Source organism: Cariama cristata, unplaced genomic scaffold, assembly GCF_000690535.1.
Source record: "Cariama cristata isolate BGI_N322 unplaced genomic scaffold, ASM69053v1 scaffold13026, whole genome shotgun sequence".
Taxonomy (NCBI): Eukaryota; Metazoa; Chordata; class Aves; order Cariamiformes; family Cariamidae; genus Cariama; species Cariama cristata.
This window is the reverse complement of record NW_009623844.1, coordinates 1-23,680: the sequence shown is the minus strand read 5'-3', so window position 1 is coordinate 23,680 and position 23,680 is coordinate 1. Positions and strand designations below refer to the sequence as shown.

The following is a 23,680-nucleotide window of genomic DNA, read 5'->3' as shown; positions in this document are numbered from 1 at the left end:
GCCATCCTGTTACAGGCAAACCACAAAAAGGATTTAATTGAAGCCTCACCACAGTTGGGAAGGGGGATATAAAAAAAAAATGCAAAAGGGACAAAGGTACCCCAAAGCTGCATTTTGAGTTGAGGTTAGAAATGGTGACATCTTCATAATACATCAGAATTTAAAAGACCACTTTCAGAAATGTTAAACCAGCTTTTAAAACACATTTTCTATCTCTAGCTCTTACTTCTAAAATAAGTATTCTACAACCCCATCCCAAAGTAACCCTTTGCTTCCTAGAGGTGTCAGTTACTGTGGAGAGTGCTGTGCAGTCCATGGAGGGCTGAAATCCAGGTGTCAGCACTCTGAGATGTCAGAGAAGACTGGCAAGGAGAAAGAGTCTGGTTGTACAGTTTTCCAAATTTTGAAGTTTCCCTTTGCTAACCAGCCATTTTACATTGCTCAGTTACACTCAATCCTGATCAAGACAGCCCATTTGCCCCCGCTGCAGGACAGTTTTCTGTAAGTGGAAGCACTGCTGAGTGCAGGTTTCAACACAACGGCAAATTCCCCTCTTAAATTTGTTGATTAGTTGAGGCAATGTCCGAGTCCTGCAGACAGAGAAGGCATAAGCCTGAGAATGTCCCGGGTGCATGCCGTGGCAACACTCCCTACCAACAGGAGAGACCCAAATCTCCCTCCTTGCACACCAGCAGAAAAAACCGTGGTTTGAAGAATGCATGTCCTCATTGAGAAACAGAGCCCAAAACCAGCGCTGAAAAGGTTTATGCGAGCCAGACAACTCCTGGTGGCGATTCCCATCAACTTCCCATTCACCGAAACCCCAGCACCTACCTCCTACTGATCAGCTCATCATCTGAGTCGGCATCATTTGCCCCCACTTGGTTTCCATCGTAAGTGTCATCATACTCATCCTCATAGTCCTCCTTGTAGAGCTGAGCTTCTCCTTGCTGCACAGGAATCTCCTCCACAATCACGCTGTACTGGCTGTAGCGCTCCTTCTGCTCAGCAACCAGGCGTTTGTCATTCAGCAAACTTCTGGTCGAGTCCTTCTCCCTCCTGCACTCCACAGCATGGAAACAGAGGGGCAGACACAGAAAGGCAGTATGTAAAGATCTTCTCTGTAAGCTACTCTTTTGCTCTGTTAGTAAGTAGAAGCTGAAGCAACAGAAGTCTCATCTCAAACTCCACAAGCACTATTTAAGCCTACCTATTTCCCCTCTGATTTATAACAGGGCTGTTTGGCTACTAAAAACAGCTACTTCTGGCTTGGAACAAAGTCATTTTTAAACAGAAGCCCAGCAAGGTTACACAGTAGATAAGAACACGAATTGGAGATCGCCACTGTCATTTGAGACAGAAAGGAAGCTTTTATAGGAGGCCAAATGCAATTATACTCAAGCTGAAATTTGGCCAAGATCCAAATAACACAAGAAGTCCCATGAATCTTGAATGGCAAAGCTGCTAGGGCTAAGACTCCGGTCTACAAGACAGCTCTGCCAGGCTCAGAGTGCCCTCTAACACCATGCCGCAGCATCGTCTCACTGCAGTAGCACGCACAGCTGCAAATCACGGACCAGGGCTGCATTAGAGTAACTGCTGCATGGACACCTATGTTCCTATAGTCAAGAACTCCAGCTTACAAACGTGAGATGCAAAATATAACGCAGACAGGGAGAAGCAAAAAAATTACCAGTGCAGCAAGAAAGGATTAGAATAAGCACAACTAACAATGAAAAGAACAAAACAGGTTGCATCAGAATCACTAGCCTGTCTCAAAGCACTGCATGTACAGTTTTTAAATAAATTTAGGAGACAAGTAAGTTACAGTCATCTTAAAGAAGGGAAGACCAAGAAACACAATTCTGACAAAGGTACTAAAAAGCAGCCACTGAGATGCTGTGCCTCAAGCTGCACAAGCATAAACTTTGAAGTCCCATTTTTCAGACCAGCCAAGTACATGCTTAAAGCAAAGCAACAAGGGATTCCACTGTCAAGTATTCACAGGACAATTTGCAGCCCTCAAAGTCTAGAAGGAACATGCATCAGTGGTCTCTTTGGCATCTGGATATTATCAGAGAAAGAACCCGTCTAAGGCAGACTGTCAGTGACTCAAGAATAGATCAACTTATGTGACATACTAGCAAGCAGTGGGGAATGATCTAAGGAGCCTGATTTTCATTAAGAATCTCAAAACAAAGCAACATCACAGACAGATGTGGTTCCCCTCTCTGCCATGACTCCCTCTGTTACATGCCTGCGCTTAGCTGCAAAATGCCCCACAGAGCATGTGGTTAGTTCACACATACCTAAGCTGGGATAACATCTTCTGTTGGTATTCAGCATGCGACTAAACTAAGTATTTGATAATTGTTTCCTGTCGAGCTGGTCTGATGACTGCAGAAGGGCTGCAATGAAATGTTTCAGACACAGATTCCAGGAAAAACAGTGGGATAACTCCTCTAGTCCCATGGTGTTCAGGACATGCTCTGACTTTAAGAGACAGATTCAGCTAGCAATTAGGGCTGGACAGGCACAGACAAGTGTCATCACTTTTCAGGATCAAAGAATCACGTATATGCTAGTATGTTCATTTCCTCGTGCCTGTTTCTCTCCTCACCCTGGTGTGGCTTTCTCTTTCACATTAACAGTCCCTGCCCCAAACTGCTTACGCTTACCTGCGTAGCAGCTAGCACAATGGGGCCCAACCTGATCTGGCTCTTGAAGCACTATTGCAACATCATGCTTAGGCATCAAGACCATTCTAAAAACATGCATAATTTGGTGAGCAAAAGAGTCTAAGAAGGAGAAAAAAAAAAAAATAAGAAAAAAAAGGTATTGACACAAAAAAAAAAAAGAAAAAAAAAAGGTATTGACCCAATTTGAATCCAAAGCAGATCTCAACCTAGGCTAGGAGAACCGTTACCCTGACGCTTGGGTAAAGCATCAGGCTTCTTGCTTGTGGAACAAGAACTACTGAGGAAGTTGCACATTTAGTGCTGAATGGACACTCTTCATATTTATAGAGTTCTGAACGTTAAGCCCTAAAGAGCAAGGTACCATAGTGCTTGGGTAAAGCATCAGGCTTCTTGCTTGTGGAACAAGGACTACTGAGGAAGTTGCACTTTTAGTGCTGAACGGATACTCTTCATATTTATAGAGTTCTGAACATTAAGCCCTAAAGAGCAAGGTACTATAGCTTATCCTTTGATTTAGTTAGAAATGGTCAACTTTGGGCATAGGGTGTACATTGCTGATCATAGCTAGTTACCTTCAAGCATCAGGCTTCTTGCTTGTGGAACAAGGACTACTGAGGAAGTTGCACTTTTAGTGCTGAACGGATACTCTTCATATTTATAGAGTTCTGAACATTAAGCCCTAAAGAGCAAGGTACTATAGCTTATCCTTTGATTTAGTTAGAAATGGTCAACTTTGGGCATAGGGTGTACATTGCTGATCATAGCTAGTTACCTTCAGGTTTTAAAACTCACTCAAAACATAAATTACACGTCTGCAGTCCTGCAGAGAGAGTGTTCTCAGCGCAAGAACTGTTTTGAAATGAAGACATAGCCTGAGGGAGGCCAAGAGATACCAGGAGCAGCAGCAGTAAGAGGGTGATCCCAAGAGGTCACGTAACAGTATAGCAGACGAAATGCCAACCTGCTGAAGGGTGATGTTACCACTGGAGAGAAGGCACAGCCTCCCTGGCAGCAGCCGGAGGGCAACACCGTGGGAGCAGGGTCCCACAGCCCAGCACAGGGATGCCTCACAACTTTCAAAGCTCTCTAAACGATCTGCAGAGGGAGGTCCAAGCAGGGTTATTCCAGACCCTGGATGCGCTGTGTCGAACTTGGACAGTGCTCTCTGGCCTCGTCCAGCTGCTGCAGCAGCTACCCCCATGTGCGAGACTTTGGGGAGCACAAGGCTCCTCCTGACAAGGTGCCCGCCTGTGCCTTGTGCAAGGCAACACGATGAGGAGAAAGGAGACAGCTTGTGTCTGTGAATTCTTAGCTACGGACACTTCAAAAGTCATTGTCTTGGTCAGAGAGAAGAGAAATTATTTTCTTGCCTAGCCGAGCCAGTATAGCTACTATAGCACTGCTGCTGAGCAGCTGTTCAACTGGACTTGGGGACAAAAGTGCTTTTCTCCTGAGAGTCTGATGCAGCTCTGCAACCAAAACCTTAACCAGGAGCTCCCAGGGTCGTGTGGCTGAATCTCCAGCCAGATTTTTATTTACGTTCTGTGTAATCACACAGATCACACTTGGCTGGTTAAAAATAGCATTAAAAAAGAATCTGAAACAAGTCAACCATATCATAGAGATACGGTTGACATCAATGGGAGCCAGCAGGGCAATGCCCTAACTTAAATTTGCATGGAGCGTGGCACGGCACAACACGCCAAACTAGGCGGAAAGCAAAGTAAATGCCCTTCTGCAGGAAGCTTACAGCAGCAGGAACAACAGTAGTCGTCTAAGCCACTGAGTGTTATCAGATTTTGAAGCAGATGGATTTTGAAACTTCACTTGGATCTAAACCAAATCATTATTTATTCTCAGTTCTGAGTCACAATCCCAGGCTCACAGAGATGGTTGCTTTTCAAGGTTTGTTGTTCAGTACAAGTTTAACATTAAGACCAAGAAGCAAGAGCCTGACATTACAAATGAGCTTGGCAGAGCAATCTCTAGCAGCATACAGAGGAAAGCCAATTAGGAAAAACACTAACTGAAACCAACCCCCTAATAATATTTCATTTTACTTTCCCAGAGAATCAGAAGAAACAGGTGGGAAACATTTTCGATAAGCCTTGCCCCCTGCCAACAAATTCCTGCAGGAGGTTGGAACGAGAAATAAATTTGCAGGGTCGCAGATATTTATTCCTCCTGACAGACAGGGTTAATTAAGGGTGCGTGATACTCACCGCTTGCCTTTTTGTATCCGTGAAACATCCACTGAATCCCTACTGAAAACATCAAACTCATCATTCTGGAAAACATTACAGCGAGAAGTGACTAGAGGAGTAGGGTCTGGCTTCAGCTGTCTGTTAAAAAAAAAAAAAAAGAAAAAAGAGAGAGAGAATAAAAACAAAGGTGAACTAAGGAAGATCAAGTCCTCTCCTTCCTAAGACCTTGGTTTATTCTTTGTCAGTCTCAAAGTCACCCACAGCATGCCAAGATCCTCTTCGCAGTGCTGCCTGACTGGGTCACAGATTGCAATTCCTTCATTTCACAGCCGCACTATAGGATGCGCACGACCACTACGTGGTACTGGTCTGAGATAAAAGGCACAGTTTTCAAAGCTTATCTCTGCGGGGAAACTAAAGCAACTTACAGAAAGCAAAAAGAAAATTCTCCTGTTCATTTAAGAATAACTAAAACCGCACAGCAGCATGGAATATTCAACAGACTGCCTGGTCTCAAAACAGTGACTCAGTAAAGCCAAACACTAAGTATGATGAATTACATGCTGGAAAAAATTCCAATAATTTGCCGCTGTTGATTTCAGGATATTTATCTCCCTATGGCTCCTTCTTAATTCTTTCTCAGGGTTCCACGTTTACATTTGTTCAACTTATAAGTCAAAAGACCATTATTTTTACATTCATTTTGTTGGTGCTGTTAGCTCAGCTGGGCATCTGAAAACGCTGCTGTGCTCACTTCTAAAATCACCGGTGATCAAAATTCTACATTTGCTATTGAACTGACAGTTTTGTTTCAAGATGCAAAAGGCAGGAAAAAAAAAATAATCCAGCTCTATCTTCTGTAACTGCTGGCTTTGCAGAAAAAAACCCACCCCTTCCAAAAGCCCACCCCACATCATTTGTGCCAAAGTCAGCAGATCTGACTGTGAGAGCATGAAGATTGTTGCAAAACTAAGATTTTTTTTTTTAACATCATTTTTCTGATAAAGATGCTTTCCTTTTTTAATGCAACAATGAGACAGTCTGCCCGTTCCTCCATGAAATGTGAACAAACAGCACATTCACATCCTGACACTGACAGAAACTGCTGTTGCAGCACAAACACGTGCTAGCAGCTGCAGACAAACTGAAACAACTCAATTCCGCTGCCAGCTACACACCCTACATCCCATGTACAACCCAGAGAAGCAAGCAAATGCCTGGCAAGTTTGTCAAAGTGTAGATAAAAATGGATCTGAATTGCCATTTCTAATCTCTCTCTGGTTTAACTTCAATCACAAAACAGTAGCTATATTTCACCCTGCAGGTTGAATTGCAGCTGAATTAGTTCCTTTGAAGGTGCCCCTTCCTGCAGGACAGCTGGGATTTGAACACCTATGACCCTGTCCTCTGCTGCAAAGTAACTTTTGAAGGCAACAGGTTCCATTGCCCAGCCCAGGCTAAGCCAACGTCCCCACGATGGAATTTTAATGGTTCTTACTTGAGCATTTAATGTACAAGTATTTTTGTCCCCTGTCACAAAACATGACCCAGCATCTGCTCTACTGAAACGCTGAGCAGTGAATGTTCCATGGCTCTGCAGGGACATGACGAGGGCAGAAAGCTAGCAGCAGACAGCAATGAGAAGCTCTCATGGCAGCTATCTGCCCCAAGAAAATGCACATGCAACTTCTGAGAGCTCTACAAGTGTCTAACCTTCAGTAAGAATGATGTTAAATGATAACCCACAAACAAACCAAAAAGCACCAAAGCAGTGCCAGAAGTTGTCCCACACCTTTGCAATGTTCGGTCCAGCTTATCCAAGTATGGCACCAGCTTATCTTCTAGAATGTTGTTGATCACTTGCTCCGCACTGTAACTGTACTCTTCCAGGCAGGCCAGGATGAAGCCCTCACCAAGGTCTGGCAGCAAGTCTTTCACTTGAGAGATCAGCGAGTCCAGCTCCACCCCTGACACCTTGGCAATGGGCACAGCAGCTGCACCGGCACACTACATATACCAAAGAGAATTGGTGGCATTACTGGAAAGAGACAGCAGCTGAGGGAAGGCAGGTACGCACATTAAAAAAAACAAAGACAAAAGGGAAAGCAGCAGTCTTGGTTATCAGAATTTAAACACAAAGAAATCAAAGACTGAAGTCAAAAGAAGAGGTCAGCTACATTGTTTATACTACACAAGGTCTATGACACAGACTTGGGCACACAAGTACTTTTGTCTGTCCCCGAGTCAGCAAGGATACTCTGGAGAATCCCTTCCTCAAACAACATATGAGCTGTGCATTCAAAAAATATGCACACGAACGACTGTGATGAAGCACAGTATTTGAATAAACTACAGCAACAGGAAACCCAAACCAACACGAGTTAGAAGCAATTTGCTCAAAGATAAAGCTGGGATTGAGGTGTAGCTTTGTTTCTCATTTCACAAGGCACATGGGGTTGCACTGAAATCTAGCATAGGTAAGAAATGAGACAGTCTCATGTAATCCCCAAAACTGGGAAAACCAATCCTCTCTTCACAGAAGAATAAAGAACAGAAAGAGCAGTACCCAGTCCTACCCACACAGCTCTACTCACCTCATCCTCTGATGCATACGCAGCCCCGAGCTCTTCCATGTCCTTGGCAGTGCTCTCCACTACTGCTGATGCTCCATTAGATGCTGCTGGTGATGCTGGACCCTTAACGATTTGTGCTTTTTTCCTGTCTACCCCTTCCCACGCAGTTTCCACTGCTTGGAGGATATAGGCCGTCCTGGTCTCATCTCTAACAGGACAGCATTAAGGACATTTCTAGATGCACATATTTAGACCTCGCCTTGAAGTAACTATGTGATTTTCAGTGATTCCCAAGCCTGTGCCTACATCAACATTCCGCCTTTTGTTCTCTTAAAAAAAAAACCAAACCCACACACACAGAAAAAACAACACTTTCCATCACTCATGCAGCTTAAGCAGAGGCAGCAACAGTGGAAATGCCACTGGCACAAAGAACTCTAATTGCAGCCAGGTCTGCAAAACCCCAAGGTGACAGCAAAGGATACAGTGTGGAGGATGCTTGCTGAAGCAGACTGACATCATCCTCAACAGGAAACAGCTCATCATAGTCACGGAGAAATCTGAAAATGCAGAAGCAAGTTTAATCAGTCAAATTTAATAAATTACCAGCAGACCTGTCACACACTACCTTCCCTACTATGCCACTTTGACTTCCTCACTGCTCAGGCAGGAACACATACAACTTCTCACCCAGTACTGGATTCCAGCATGCGCTGCCAGGTCTGATTTTGCTCCCTTTATACCGCAGCAACACTTCCCCCCAAGCCATCAGAGCCAGGTGCAACACTCCTCATGATGTTAAGACCTGTAACCCAGTGTTGCATTACAGAGAAAATATGGTTTATGATTTGAACATGATCAGAATGACAGCAACCCCAGGAGGACAAGATGGAATTCCCAGTTCTGCCACTTTCTCACTGTGCATCTTCAGCATTAGCACTTAATATCTTTCTGATCTGGTCACCCCAGCTGAAAAGCACTGATTAGTAGTAATAGTCTAACTCGTCAAGGTAGCTAATGGCTAAATTGCTATCCTCCACTTTGAAAGCCTGGATTAAAGAGAGTGAAGAATAACATCCTCCAGCATCACGCAACATCCTCCTCACCTTTACAATAAAGTCTGTACTGCAGTCTGAAATCCTCTCACAGCATTTCTCCCAACTAGTTAGAATGATTTCTAACTCCCAAATGCATCATAATGCCTCATAATAATGTCCCAGACAATTCTGTTGTAAAGAATGGAAGAGGAAGGCAAGCTGACCCTCCCCTTGGGTCTCTTTTCAGCCAGACTCACCTCCTTTCCTGAAGCACCGAAGTGAAGATCTGTAGAAATTCCTCAATAAAAGGCTGAATATTCTCACAGCTGCAGAAAACAACGGCACAACCAAGTGAAAAACTCAGTGGTAAGCCTACTGCATTGCACAGTCTCCACATTCTGCCTCACTAGCCAAACTAGTCACATATCAAGGGAAAATCCCATCCGAAAATAGATTTCAGACCACTTTTTGGTTTTCAGAGGTGCAAAGGGTCAAACAGAAAATAGTTTCTTTTATGGCTTCAGCAAACATTTCAGCCAGCTAGATCTAAAGCCGTATCACAGTTAGAATTGCAAGACTTGAGACTGACTTTACAAATCTTAGTTTGATGCTTCAGACTTGCAATAAGCAGAAAAGGGCGTGTAGCACTTTTGTAATTGCACTCATTATATGCCTTGGGATTATACCAGTGAGCCTCCCAGAAAGTATGTGCTTACCTATGGAAGAACACATGCCAAGCACACTCCTATTGCAGCCTTTCTGTTATAATGCCCAAATCTCCCATTGCTGCTGAGGCATCAAGTCTCACAGCAAGACAGAATGCTCCCTGCAGTAGATCAGTGTTAGGAAAAAGGTATTTCTCCAGAAGCGAGATACGTCATTTTCACAGTAGCCTTAGCTCTTGTCAAACTGGCCATGAGCTTCTGGAGCTGTCCTTTACTACTTCTGAAGTATACATAGTCCTTAATACTGTGGAATCTGAACACGTTACACTCTTTGGTTTGTTTATACTGTCAGTATTCCGGTGGGTACTGAAAGGCAATACTCAGGTAAGCAAGGGTAGGGCACGGCTGCTATTGCTCCTTCAAGGACTGGATTTACAGCATAGATTGGGTGATGGGGTCCAGGTCACAGAGGAAGTCAGGGAAGCAAATCCAGGTCTCATAAGGAATGCCACCAACAGACTCTCCTCATCTTCTTGGACAACTCTACTGATATCAAACCAGGGAAAACATTCAAGCAGAAAAAGAGCCACAGAGACCAGCAATCTACAAACCCTGTAAAGTATACAGGCAAAGAGAGACCAGCCCAAGGCAGCATCGGCCTTGCAGTCAAGGTCCATGTTCTTGGCTCTATCCCCAATATGCAGCACGATTTTGAGTCGTTTCACTTCATTTCTCTATTTCAAAATAAGGATAGTTATACTTGCCTTCATTTAGAGATTACTCAGAGCTATCAGTCAACAATTTTCACAATAGGAGAGAGGGAAGAACTAGGTAAAGGCACCAGCATTGACATTTAAAATGACTGTTTTCAGTGATCTGTAACACTGCATCACTTTTACTGTGGTGTCTCAGTCAAGGTGTCTACACACAACATTAGAATTTGCAACTTAGCCACTAACTGAGGTTAGAAAGTTTGTTGACCACAGCATTATCCCACTCTAGTGGGGTCAACACACAGCTCACCACACCAATTCTGGATCATATAGATTCATCTGGAACATGCCTGCTATGCAGGACAACAGACTTCTGATCTTAGACAAAAGCAGTATCTGTTCATTTTCCCCAGTAAATCTGAAAACGAGGAAACAATCTCCCCCAAACAGCAATCAAACAACTGACTAGTACCACAGAGCCCAAGTGCCAATACCTGCTTTCTAAGATGGGCTGCAGACAGACTTGGTTTATCAGGATGTGAAAAGCTTCTATCATCTTCTTTCTGGAATGTGAAATTCTCCTCCACAAATCGGCAAAAGCACTTCAGAGAGAGTAAAAGACACTGTTGGTGTCAGCACAAGAAATCTGAATCTTTAACACACATTTACTCCAGAGTTAACCCTCTAGAGAAGAAATTTCATCAGCAGAATCATTTCTTTGCTGCAAGGACCAGAGATTAGAGCCATTCCATAGTCATTAAGGAAAATCCATGCTCTAAACAAAGTTGGTCTCAATCACCAATTGTCCTGACAGCTAGACACACGATATCTCAACTGTACCAGCATAGTCTGTGCCTTAAAATGAGGCCAATCTATACACAGAGATATCATTCACGTTTCCATGCTTTGTTACAATTTGAATGCATCTCCCATCAAATTTCTTCTTAGACAGCAGTGAAAGAAATCATTAGTCACCCCACTGCCCAGGAAAATTTGGAATTAGAAAAGCCATCCCTTCTGAGTTCTTTGAAGCAGCATTAAAAAAAAAAAAAAAAAAAAAGAGAAAGACTCTACAGAGGTAGGTAAAGGAGCATGAAGTGAATTTTTAACTAAGCCCTGGGAGAGTCTTATTGAAAAGGCAAGTCTTTGCAGACATTTTCACCTGTTATCCTCATAATGCCTCTTCTTAATTGCAGATTCCAGCTCAGGAATTGCCAATTCATAAAATGAAGCTAATCTGTAGAAACAGGCAACAAAACAGTTAACTGTCAACCCAGGTTTCAAAAATCCTTTGCTAAAAGACAAATCAAACAGTTAATTTAATTAAATTCTCCTCACTAGCAGTACTCATTAGCATTACCCCATTTTGTTATTTGTTCCCTGAAACACAAGCAAGCAAATATGCAACAAAGAGCAACACTCCGAGGAAACCATGAAGGTATCTTTGAAGACGTAGGCAAAGAAATGCATTTGAAAAGCACCATGCTACTGAACATAAGAACAATCTGCCCGACCGAGAAACATCTCAAAATCAAATTTGCAGCCTGCAAAGAGCTGATATGCTTGAGTCCATCCTGAAACACCCCCTCCCACTCCAATATCCTTATGGCCCTATCTTGCTGTATGCTAAAAACTGGATATGAAACAGGATATGATTTCCAATAAAGTCTTACTGGTCTTGCTATTCAGCTCTGCTCTAGGTGGGCATTTAGATGAAGGTACCTAATATGCAGAAAGCCTGAGAGGACGTTTCAATAGGATGGGGCAGGGAGGAAACAAAGAAAGTTAGTTTGGTCCAGTTTCACACTGTACGTGCCAGGCAGCCCACATAGACCCTTTCCTTCGGGGACAGAGCACCAAGAGATACGGAGAAACACCCTCACAGAATAACAGCCAGTACTGCTTCGTCAGTAGCTGGGCGTTACAAATAATGGTTTACAGCACTTTGCACAAAAGCCAAGCTGAACTGATGATCAGAGGCTCCATTAGGAACATTATGTTCATGTCTCATATTAACAGCCAAACATGTTAAATGAGTATCCTTGAAGCAAATGTAGCAGAAGCTGTTTGATGCTTTTAGTCAGGGAGAGAAATTAGCAAGTACCAGCAGATTGATTCAGACTCACAGAGGTTCCAAAAAGATGACACGTAAATCAGTTTTCCCTCCCCACACTCCAAAGACCCAGTCATTAGTCCATATTGAGAAGTAATGAAAATGTTGCTGCTGTCCCACTGCAGAGATCAAGACTATTTTAGCACATCTCTGACATCAACAGTAGAATTAAAAACGAAAGGCTTTCCTCCTCCAAGTAACCAAGCATGTCAGCATTGCTGCTCGCCAATCCAAACAGCCACCAGCAGCCCACCAGTCTGCTCTTTTTTTCATAACCAACTTGACAACAACATCCAAAGAGGACAGAAACCTACACACCCCAGAGCAGCGTTACCCAACCTGTGGTCCATAAACCACTGGCAGCTGTAAGACTTCAGAGGTCTGCAACATGATTGGAAACAAAAGCCAAATACAAATGTGTGTTCTTTCACACTAACAAGCAAACAAAACAGGGGAAATAAGGATGATAAATTAACACTTCACTTGGTCCTAAACAAAGGCTGTTACAGCAAGACTCTACAAGATGATCTGGGGGCTTGAAACACCTGGAGCAAGGCAGGTAAGCGCCACTCAAGGACTTGCAGCCTCTGTGGGAACACACCCTGCTGTCTGGTCCTTGAGACCATCCTGACTCATCACCACTGTGATCCAGAGTTGGACAGGGAATTAGCTGTCAGCCCAGCTGTGATAGTCCTGGCTTGTCACCCTCTCCCAGGCACTCGGCTTTTGCCAAACCTCAATAATATGCTCTACCGTAAAACTTAGGCGTAACCTCAAACAAAAACATGTATTTTCAGACCTTGATGGACTATCACTCTGAAATACCTTCTACTTCCCGTGCTTCGGGTCCTATGGCAGGAAGGTCTTTTTTTTCCCACAACTCTTTTCTGCTTGTCCCTCTCCACGCTTTCCAAAGAACACCAAGTACTGTTTAGCTGGATTTTGAAATTGTCATGGTTGCCTGGCTCTAGGATCACTCATAATGACGAAGGTGAACACACACAAACTCTGGATGCCCCTATATTCATGTATTTATTATTCTGTATTCCCGTCAGTGTGAACCTAGCAGTCTCTAGTTGCATTAAATCTGTCTACTGTTTTAACGATGAAGTGACTGGGACAGGACACAGCAGCACATTCAGTATTTTTACTTCACCAAGACAAGCTCTGTTTGCAGTCCAAGATGTACCTGTAACAAAACTCATGTTTTTGGAAGGTCTGGCAAGCCAATGGGAAGACATCAAGGAACGCCCAGAGTGTCGTGCAAGTGTCACATAAGTACAGCACAATATCCTTCAGCTCCTGAGAGAGAAAGAGCAATTACTCAGAGCAAAGCCAGAGAAGTTTTCCTAGGAACATAGTATAACTTGCTAAAAGGGACACATCATGTTCAGACCAAGCCTTTTTCCTGGCTGCACAAAGAGAGTCTGCTAGCAATTATAAACACATTACACATCACTGGGTCTAGAGGCAGAGACAACATCTCTACTAAAACTTCTGTCCTTTAAAGATCTATAATGCAATCCCAACTGCTCACTCTCATTAAAGATTGTGTGAAATTACGAGAATCTTTGTTATATCCTGTTTTGGACAGTGGCTTTGTCCTTAATATACCCTCCACATATAGTACTCTTCCCCATCTGGCTGGAAGCACTGCATAGCAGTAATACAGGAATTAGAGGGATGATTTCAGTGGTCCATTTCAGTGCAAGATGCATTTCCATGGTAGCTGTAACAACTCCCACACACAAACTGCATGACTGAGACTTTGTAGAAGACCATGCTCACTGACATGGGGCCTGTCTTTGTACAGCAGCCAGCACAAAAAAGCCCCAACCCTCTTAATTAACCAGAGTTAAAGAACATCGTTGTTAAACAAATATTTCTGAAGTAAAAAATAAAAAAAAAAAAAATAAAAATCAACTCTGATCACTGTCAGGGTTACGTGGAGACTTCTGTCAGACACTCTGTTACATTACTTACAAGCTTGATAAGTGAAAAAGACGACAGTTTTAAAAAGAACCAAGGATACAACGGACGTGGTTGAAATGCACAGGAGGAAAGCAACCGACTCATGGTGGCAAGGCTTTATCATCAAGTCATATGCCAAACAGTGAAACAATGACATGGAACCATGTGCTGTATGAGGCACCAGTATTTGGGAACAGAATGACCCTCTGTGGTCCTACTGCTCCATGGACTGCTCAGTCTGCAGGGCTACGAACAGTAAAGTGCAAGGAGCAACAGTTCTACCTGGAGGGGCATGTTCCCCACAGTCACATTCACTTTTTCTTCCAACTTCTGGGGCTCAGCAGAGGCTCCTTCACACTGCAGACCACACTTATGCAAAATATTGTTGAACACCTAAATGAAGAGACCAGAATAGTGTTAAAGCAGACAGGAGAAAGCAGTGGGATGTGCTTATCTTCTTGACAATCACTGCTATGACCACATTTGCAATATGGGACTATTTCCACACAGCGCATGGAGCTGTGCAAGATGGATGCTGCAACAGGTTCTCGTAGGCTACAGCAGGAAGGGCCACGCTGCACTTCTGAAACTCCATGCAGCTAGCAAGTAATTTAAGTGCAGCTGCTAATGGCTGCAGTGCTGAGACAGGGATTGCAGCTAATCCAAATCCTTAGCTATGTGAGAAAAATCAGCCAGCAAGGCCAACTCCAGAAGGCCACCCAGGATCCCTATTTGCAAGGGAGTACTGAGACAACTGGGAAGTTAACAGCACCTCCTGCTTATGACCTAGTCCCAAAGCCTTCCTGCCCTCTCCCCGGAGGTTAGCAGGACAGATTTTGTGGCTTTTGTTTATAAGAAAAGAATCTGGTGAGAAGCTGATAGAATTAGGTTCCAGACAACTAACAACCTTTGCTGTAGGACCAACTTAAAAGCAACTCCTCTACATTTGTACCTTAAGAGACTTGTCAAACCCTCCTCCCTGAGACAGGTGAATGGGTGGCTGAAGGTACTGAAGTTGCATACTTGGGGTTAATATCACTATTCGACAGGGCACGTGTCACAGTTTAGCCCCAGTCAGCAACCAAGCACCAGGCAGCCACTTGCTCACTCCTTCCCTCTCCCAGTGCAATGGGGAGGAGATTTGGAAAAAAAGTAAAACTCATGGGTTGAGATAAGAACAGTTTAATAATTACGGTAAAATAAAATATAATACTAACAATAATAAAATTATAAAATAGTAACGAAAAGGAATACAACAAAGAAAAAAACCCAAACAAACGAAACCCAAGAAAAGTCAAGTGACACATAATACAATCACTCACCACTCGCTGACCGATGCCCAGCCCCTCCCTAAGCAGAGATGGGCCCCTCCGGGCCAACTCCCCCAGTTTCTATACTGGCCATGCCATGCTATGGGATGGAGTATCCCCTGGGTTGGGGTCAGCTCTCCTGGCTCTGCTCCCTCCAGCTTCTTGTGCCCCGCCTCGCTGGCAGAGCATGGGAAACTGCAAAATCCTTAACTTAGGATAAGTGCAACTTAGCAACAACTAAAACATCGGTCTGTTATCAACATTATCCTCACACTAAATCCAAAACACAGCCCTGTATCAGCTACTGGGAAGAAAATTAACTCTATCCCAGCTGAAACTAGGACAGCATGTAAGCTCCTAAACCTGCAGAGGTATCAACTCCTTTCAGCGACGGTGTAAGCACATAAATAGTTTTATGGATCAGTAATGACACATCTTTGTTTGAGCCATTTCATCCGTACACTTGAGATACGCTGGCATCACCCTGCAACCGTTACTAAAACACACAGTAAAGAAACTAGTGTTCTGCAGAGAAACTGCTCCAACATGGTACATGATGAAAAGCAAATGGAATCTCTGTTGTTCTCCCCAGTTTCATTTGAAGGTTCGGTCTTGCATCCTAGACTATTTTTTTAAATGTGATATCACCTCTGAGACTTACCTCTATCAGTTTCTTAACACATGGAAAAAAAGAAGAATGTGAGCTTTCAAAAAGTCAAGTGACATTATAGGTGTCTTGGGGTAAGCGGTACCTTGGGTTTGTTTACTTTTGTGCATAGGTGAGCTTTTTGAGGACTTAAACACACATCAGCATAAACCAGAGCAAGTAAGCAATGGCAAATATATTCTGCCTGCCTACGACCACCTTTGCTCCCTGCCACATTTCCAGATGAAGCCTGAGCCCTGGGCCAAGCAGGAAGGCAGTACCTGGAGGACTGTGGGCAGCGTCTCGTCTAGGTCACTGAAGTAACTCGGTTGCTGAGTGAAGATATTTTCTGAGAAGAGAGAGGGAAGGAGACCATTTCCCATTAGTTCGGACATTCACGTCAACAAGCAAATTTGCACCAGAGATATACATGTATTATTACTGACACCCCTCCCTCCAGATACAGCTGATAACCATTTAGGACACGGGCACAGGCTCACTTCTCAGCTCCTGCGCAGGGCCTACTCCTATAAAGCTGGCCCATCAACTCTTTAGTGCAACTGCAGAACTGGTAATGAGAATATGCTCATCAGAGCAGAGCAAACGAGATGTTAGATGATTCATGCCCCAGAGGCTGAATCAATGAATAATGCAAATACTATCACTAAACATTCCTAGTTCCTTTATTTGACAACTGGAGTTGACTTTTAATTACTGATAACAGTTCAGCATACACTGGAAAATGTTCTGCCGAATATTTCTTAAAGGTAATGAGGCTTTAGTAATACCTGCTATTATATTACTAGGACTTCATTACCTTTACAAAATACTCCACTGAGTAATGGCATACCATAAATCCTCACCAAGTAAGCACAGAGGCTGCCTACTTTCCTGTGAATTACTGTTCAGACGATGAAAATTAACAGAGTTCTCCAGCAAGGACAGAGCATGGGTAAGAGTTACGACTCAGGTTTCATAAAAAAATTTATACCCTGAGAAGAACCTAAAGTTTATCAAGTTATGAATTACACACCAGAACTGCTCATGCCATTACTGTCACAACACAATGCAAATGATCAGGTGAGCAAATCGTTGGTCACTTGTGTGCAGCATTACTGCATTGCACTCCAGAGCATATGTGTAATTCAAATGAGGTTTCATACACTTAGGTCTTCTTTGGAATATTTTAAGACACAGATAATCTAAGCTTCACATCTGAAAGAGAACTATCTATCTTGTCATTCCTTCTTTCCACATCTGAGGCTTGACAGATGAATTTAGAGTGGAAGTTACTGAAAAAGGATAAAGGGATTAAAAAATGCAAAGGTTTATCTAAGCTTTTCTGGTCTGGAAATTTGGCTGCATCACATGATCTCTAATGCTTCTCATGTTAGTCAACTTGGAAATGAGACAAAAATAACTACCAAAGAAGGGAAAAAGTTTCACTATATGAACTGCAAAGTGGGCTGGAATTTAGGAAGAAGAGCTCACTTAATCCAAGGTTAGGTACTCTTCCATCGGTGCTCAGGTGGATGTTAAAGATCACAAGTGGTTCTTTTGTGAAGAGAGCACAGGATAAATACAGAAGCTAAACCAATATACCCCGTCTTCATTACACAGGGTCTAACGTCCAAGGACGAGACATTACTTAACATGCACTTGCTACTAGGACTGTCTGTACAGACAGAGAAATCTAGGGATAAGCACAGCTTGAGCAATGCTCTGAAGTACTTTGTGGTTTGAAGGCACTATATAAATCAATGTCTGCATTGAAATTTCAAGTTCTCCCACTTCACAGAGCAGTGATTACCTCACATTGCATGTTTCACTTGGCTCCCAGCTCTGGGAACCAAAGCACTCATATGAGCAGCTCGACTGTGCCCCATCTTCTAACCCTCCTCCCTCCCTGCCCAGGAATTGAGTTGTTTGCCCCTTCCCATCTCTACCAGGGTTTTAGAGAGTGCTCATAGTCCTCTTACAGAGAGCACATTTAACTGGCATGGGAAACCACTGCTGAGGCTTAACTGAGCCTTGGTTCATGCCTAATGCCATGAGCCCAGCTCAGGATAGCTGAACAGCAGGACACAATGCTTTCCTTAACATAAATAAAGTTCACAAGAAAAAAGAAAAAAGTAATCTGATCTAGAAATTGATCTAGAAATTATAGATTCTAGTTGCTACTGAAAATTCATTTTCAGAGCAGTAACACTGGTATAAAACCCTGCTTGTCACTTGCCATTATACAAATAAGCAAAAGCCTAAATGCAACAAGTTGTTCCTTGGCTTTAACTAACCAATCATCTTCTGGAGCAGGAGACCATTTCCTTTCCCAAAAAGCACACAGAGATCCAGAATCTTAGGGATGTCGAACAGGAAGTTATTGTAAATAATTTCTCCGAAGACAGAGGGAGTGATAAAATGATCCTACAAAGGAAGAAAAAAAAATTTAAAGGATAATCCATATCTTACTCCACAAGAACTCCAGCATTATAGTGACACCTGTAAAAACATCTCTCAAAGGTGTATTGAGGATTTTGTTTCACAGAAGGCAGCAACTCTGCTTAGACCAGCTTCTGCAGAGCCTGGCATCCCCACGTTCCCAGCTCCTTGTCACCGCCACTACACCATCCACCCCCCTGGCCTCGCACCACTCACAGAGCCAAGCTGCACCACGAAGTGAACCAATCAACCTAGAAGTTAAACCAAAAAGCTATACAGTTCGTTCAGTTCCCAGACCTGGCTCACGACATGGCCAAATAAACAGCTGAGGTGACACACGAATGGCTCAGCTCAGGAGTAAGAATAAGTAACCAGGCATAGGAACAGCTTAACTGGCACAGACACTGAAAAAATACACATGAGATCACAGCCTGAGGTTACTGGTACCCTGGAAGAGTACAATCAAGGCACCAGAGACGACTGCATCAGTGACAAGCAGGAAGAAAAGCCAGGAACGGCAGCCCTATGCTCAGACTGCTACAACACTGTGTCAAAAACACAACTCATGACACTGAAGGATTTTCTTCTAAAATTCTAGATGACAAAAATTCCATCACCTTTGATGCTGAGAAACAAGCAAGCTAAAACGCGATTTCAGATTTTCAGAAGACAAATTTGCCTACGATAGCAAATACTTTGCATCACAGTGAAGGGTAGTATGCACACTTTCCCTGCTAAAGCAGAGGGACAGGGCTTTACGCTGGTGAGATTCAATTTCTAGAACTCCTGCTGACTGCCTGTATGAAAACAAACTATTCATTCTCTTCAAATTACTCAACTATAAAATGGTTTCAAATGCTTGTCTGCCTTATTGGATTGGTAAGATTTAATCAGATCCTGGAATGAAAGACCCCATAGAGGTGTCGAGTACTTTTGCTGAAGTGGTGCCAGCTGCAGGCTCCAGCATTCCTTCTACCTGTTCCCACCCCAGTCCTCCAACTCCCACTCCCAAGACCTTTCCTCAAAAGGCCCTGAATGTCACCATTGTGAGAATCAAGAGAATCAATACATTACTAAATAACACATCATGAACCCATGAGGGTATCAAGGGAGTAATTGCTAAAGCACAAGGTGCCTCACTTGTCCTGCCCAAAGGCCTTGTGAAAATTCCACAGCTCCTGATGGGAGTTGCATTCACACAATTAGGGCTAAGTACATCTTTCAATTATGATGCCAAGAAAACAGTAATTTAGAGCAATTTCATTGTGTGCCCAAAACCTGGGGAAAGTTCAAGAAGAGGCAAGTATTAGCACAGATTACATGACACTGCGTGGCACAGAGGAAGCAGCATTGAGGGAACGAATGCTCAGCCGCTGGTGGCCTGAAGAGCCTCTGCTCCCTGCAGCCGTACAAAGGCCAGCTTGCTCCTTTTTCTCTTACAGCAATGTATCATACCACCACATGTGGCTAATCTGCTTATTACTTAACCGATTGCCTGGATCTCCTTCCTAAGGAACCACTGCATAGTTCAGATAACCACTAAAAACTGAAGTATCATCTCCATACGGAGAAACAGACTGATAAAAATAGCCAGGGAGAGGAATGCAGTTGGACATGTGAGTAAGAACTATGATTAATTTCTCTAATCGTGTTTTTTCCTAAGCTATAAAGCCTGGAGCATCTGCAAGGCAAAGAAATATTTACCTTGGACTCCTTATGAGTGGACATTCTGAGGAAAGTCATGAAGACACTCCGATGAAGACATTTCTGCATGTCATTCACCTCTGGATGGCAATTCAATAACGCATCAAACTTGCGAGGGGCATAGCACAGGTAGGAATCCAGACATTTCTGAAGTGTCTCATCAAATATTACCTTGCACAATGGAAGACAAGAAAAATGGAAAGAAGGGAATGTCACACAGTCATAGGCTGTGCTCACGCGCAGCCCAGTTTAACTCAAAAGCAATCTAAAACATTCAACAGTGCTAAAAGGATTCACATATGCATCAAACACCAGCAAACTCTTAAAATCCACAATGTAAAATCTACAGAGAAATACTACTTTCTTTGCACTCTAAGGTGCAGTAATTAAAATTAAAATGCTTGACAAATGACATAATAAGCATATACAAGTACATGAAAATGATTTAAAGTTCGTGGCTTTTACAAGCACCTAGATGGTTCCTGCTTTTTCTTCAGTGTCCACAAAACAATTATTACCTGGCACCAAAATTTGTCATGAGGCAAAGCCAGAAGCCAGTTCAGGTCATCTGCAATGAATTTTGCTCGCTCCAAGAATTCTTCCACTAAAGCAGGGTCTCTGACAACAGGTGGCGGTCTGTATAGCACAAAAGACCGATCTGCTTTTATTTCTGGGTGCTGCAGAAAGCCAAAACACTGTATTAAAACTACAGACCAAGTGACAGGAATGTCCAGCTACCATTTGCACTGTTTGCTGAATTTTAGGAAACCAACACAAAATTACACTTTAATACAGTTTGACATTCAGTTCCCTGGTAATGTCCCATTTTCCAGTCTTTCAGGGCAGCAGATCAGTGGGTTTGTATCCTTATTTATCAGCAATATTTTCAGACCTTCATAATTTGGTAGATGTTGCTCCTTGCAAAGCCTTAACCAACCGCCTTGCAAAGCAATCCTCCCACACCTTCAAAACAAACAGCAACAGCTTAATGTCATGCCCTGGAAACCTGGCCTGCACTCTTTTTCCTCCAAACTGGTTCCTGCACAACATCACATGAAGTCAAACTGACACGACCACCAAACACAGAGAAGAAACATGCCACTACCCTTCCCAAGGGTTACTGAACAGGCTTTGCCCAAACACTCCCACCCTGGAATTGAGAATCATGTTGATTAGCGAGCAGCAGCTTTGAGCTCTGCCTCAACCCACACGTATGCCCAGGGTAAACCTCCTCATGAGCAAGCAGCATTAATGGCAGGTCCCACTTCTGCAGCATGCCCAGAAGGCTCTCTCCATGCCTTCTTATTTCCAGCAGAAAAGGGTTACTATGGATTTAATTTTCTGATTTCACCAAGCTGAAGCCACAGGGTTGGAGGTCACGGGATGCAGTAAGTGGATGGACTTATCCCAGTGCTATAGCTCAGAGCCAAACTCACGCAGAGCTTGCAAAAGCTCCCAAAGCATTCTCTCTATTGCAACAAAGTTTACATTACTAATCAGGCTGTTCATTGAAAGAATAAGTAGTTCTGGGAGAGCACAGTTTACTACAGATGTTGAACACAGCAAGTTTTGGTTTAGTTATTTTTTGATGGTGGGTAAATGAAATCTCAACTATCTGAATGCACTAAAACACAAAGAAAATTTCTTTAACAGGCAAGCTAACCAAATTTCATCATATCCTGGACCAAGGGGTAGTTTTGCCCAGGCCTCAATGTAAGACAATTATTATTAAAGGTCTTGTTTGGCTTTCAGGAAAAACACAGCTCACCAGTGCCGGTAAGGTTCTCAGCTTCCCTGTCTTGGGATCCCTTTCTGTCAGTTGGAGTTCATCCAGGGGCAATGCTGGCATCGTGATGACTTGTTCCTGTCTTCAGCAAACAGAAAAACAAAATCAGCACAGGATGCATTTTACAAGGTCAATCAACCAAGAAGATAACAAAAGAGGCTACAGCCTCACCATAACACACATACACACAGCGGCCGGAAATATATTTATGCAAAGGAATTTATACACCACCCAAATGCCAAACCTCGAGGGAACACCCAAGAGCCACCTGCACATGCCTCAGAAGAAACCTGTAACGTGGTGCTATCCTTTCATCCCTGCTCCTTACTGACAGGCCTCGGATACCTTCCAGGACAACAAAAACCATTTTGGGACATTGTTTAATGTGGAAGCTTGATATTTAAATCTGGTTCCTGAGGAGCTGAGCTGAACTCTCTGCTTTTGCTGTCGCTTTTAACACTTGCGGTCTATCTCCTGACAGCATAAACTGGAGAGGCGATCAAAACACATCCTGCCAACATACTATTAAAAGAATATTTTTGGTGCTTACGTGGCAGAATCACTCAGTACTCATCCAGATAAGGCACGCAGGGTGAGCCTGCTACACACAGCCTTCCTTTCCCCTGTCAATTCCCACATGATCACAAACCCTGTTTTAATCTTCAACAGCATTTTTGTGCTAAGAAATATTTCAATTAACTTCCTGAAATCAACTGTAAGTCAAACATCAGAGTAATTCAAAAGAAAGGATGTCATTCTCTGCGTTGTTAACAAAGTTCAGGTATTAACCAAAAATTAAAATTGCAGGTTAATAGAGTTTTTCATTTCTTGGGGGATTTATAGCATTATGATTTCTGCAAAATGGTACTAAAAAGTTATGTTCCTGTTGATGTCTAAGATCACAAGCCTCCTTATACACATATTTAATTGCATTCACATTGCCTGGGCAGAATAACAATTAAAACAAAAGAAGTGTCTCCACAACTGAACAATACTGATTCAGTAGCAAGATCACAGTTTAGATAGCAAGTGAGAGTAACATTTTTAGCTCCAGAGAATTTGTCACCTATGGATTTAGGCAAAAATTGTGTAATCTAACATTTTAGAGTTCAATTTGAAAAAAGAAAAAAGAAAAAAAAAGAAAAAAGTTACAGTAGAGCAATACCAATACACACAGTTTAGAAAACTTAAAATAATTACGTTCTCCAAGGGATTTTAAAGATTAGAATATTGAAAAAAGCATTTTCAATTTTTTATGATGAACAACTTATTTGGGAAAAAAAGCAAGACAAACCCACTTTTCAGCAGAATAAGCCAAGTTGTTTTTCAGTTCTCATCATATACTTAATTTGGTTCTTAAAATTTCTAGAGTCGTTCTGAAAACCGCACATAGAAGCATGTGTTTGCAACAAGGAAAAAAAAGTCGTGTCTCCTTTCAAGCCTGCCAAGCATCAAAATCTCCAGTCCAAGCCAAAAACATCTTGGAAGAGACAGGCCCCCTGGTCAAACATGTGTTCATCTGGAGAAGAGAATAAACCTCAGTACGGAATATCCTCAACACAGAGAATCATTCCTGGTCACTATCATATGCTTTCCACCTCAAGAGCTTTGGTCTAAACGACAAGGACATGATTAATTTGACAAGGACATGATTAATTTGCCATATCCTGTGATTTCAGGCACACAGTGCAAGAGTCAAACAGCCCTGACTGTTGTAGTTTAACCCCAGCTGGCAACCAAGGACCAGGCAGCCGCTTGCTTGCTCCGTCCCCCTCCACCCCGGTGGGATAAAGAGGAGAATCAGAAAAAAGGTAAAACCC

The 23,680-nt window shown here is 42.9% G+C and overlaps 1 protein-coding gene across 2 annotated transcripts in view; it reads right to left on the bottom strand.

Annotated features, from left to right (window-relative positions):
- ASCC2 (activating signal cointegrator 1 complex subunit 2) overlaps nt 1-21,932 on the bottom strand; it is a 24,274-nt gene extending 2,342 nt beyond the window's left edge. The window contains exons 1-16 of one of the 2 annotated variants that reach the window (XM_009702927.1): nt 21,843-21,932; nt 20,593-20,751; nt 20,075-20,245; nt 18,226-18,355; nt 16,213-16,280; nt 14,258-14,368; nt 13,194-13,306; nt 11,054-11,128; nt 10,386-10,493; nt 8,771-8,839; nt 7,962-8,036; nt 7,498-7,684; nt 6,696-6,910; nt 4,922-5,041; nt 4,239-4,241; nt 835-1,059 (exon numbers count right to left, since the gene is read on the bottom strand). In XM_009702927.1, coding sequence (XP_009701229.1) covers nt 835-1,059; nt 4,239-4,241; nt 4,922-5,041; nt 6,696-6,910; nt 7,498-7,684; nt 7,962-8,036; nt 8,771-8,839; nt 10,386-10,493; nt 11,054-11,128; nt 13,194-13,306; nt 14,258-14,368; nt 16,213-16,280; nt 18,226-18,355; nt 20,075-20,245; nt 20,593-20,751; nt 21,843-21,923 — 1,910 coding nt within the window. In that variant the 5' untranslated portion in view covers nt 21,924-21,932. The remainder of the gene's footprint in view (nt 1-834; nt 1,060-4,238; nt 4,242-4,921; nt 5,042-6,695; nt 6,911-7,497; nt 7,685-7,961; nt 8,037-8,770; nt 8,840-10,385; nt 10,494-11,053; nt 11,129-13,193; nt 13,307-14,257; nt 14,369-16,212; nt 16,281-18,225; nt 18,356-20,074; nt 20,246-20,592; nt 20,752-21,842) is intronic. The other variant, XM_009702928.1, reaches the window with a different exon arrangement.
- Between the last annotated feature and the right edge of the window lie 1,748 nt (nt 21,933-23,680).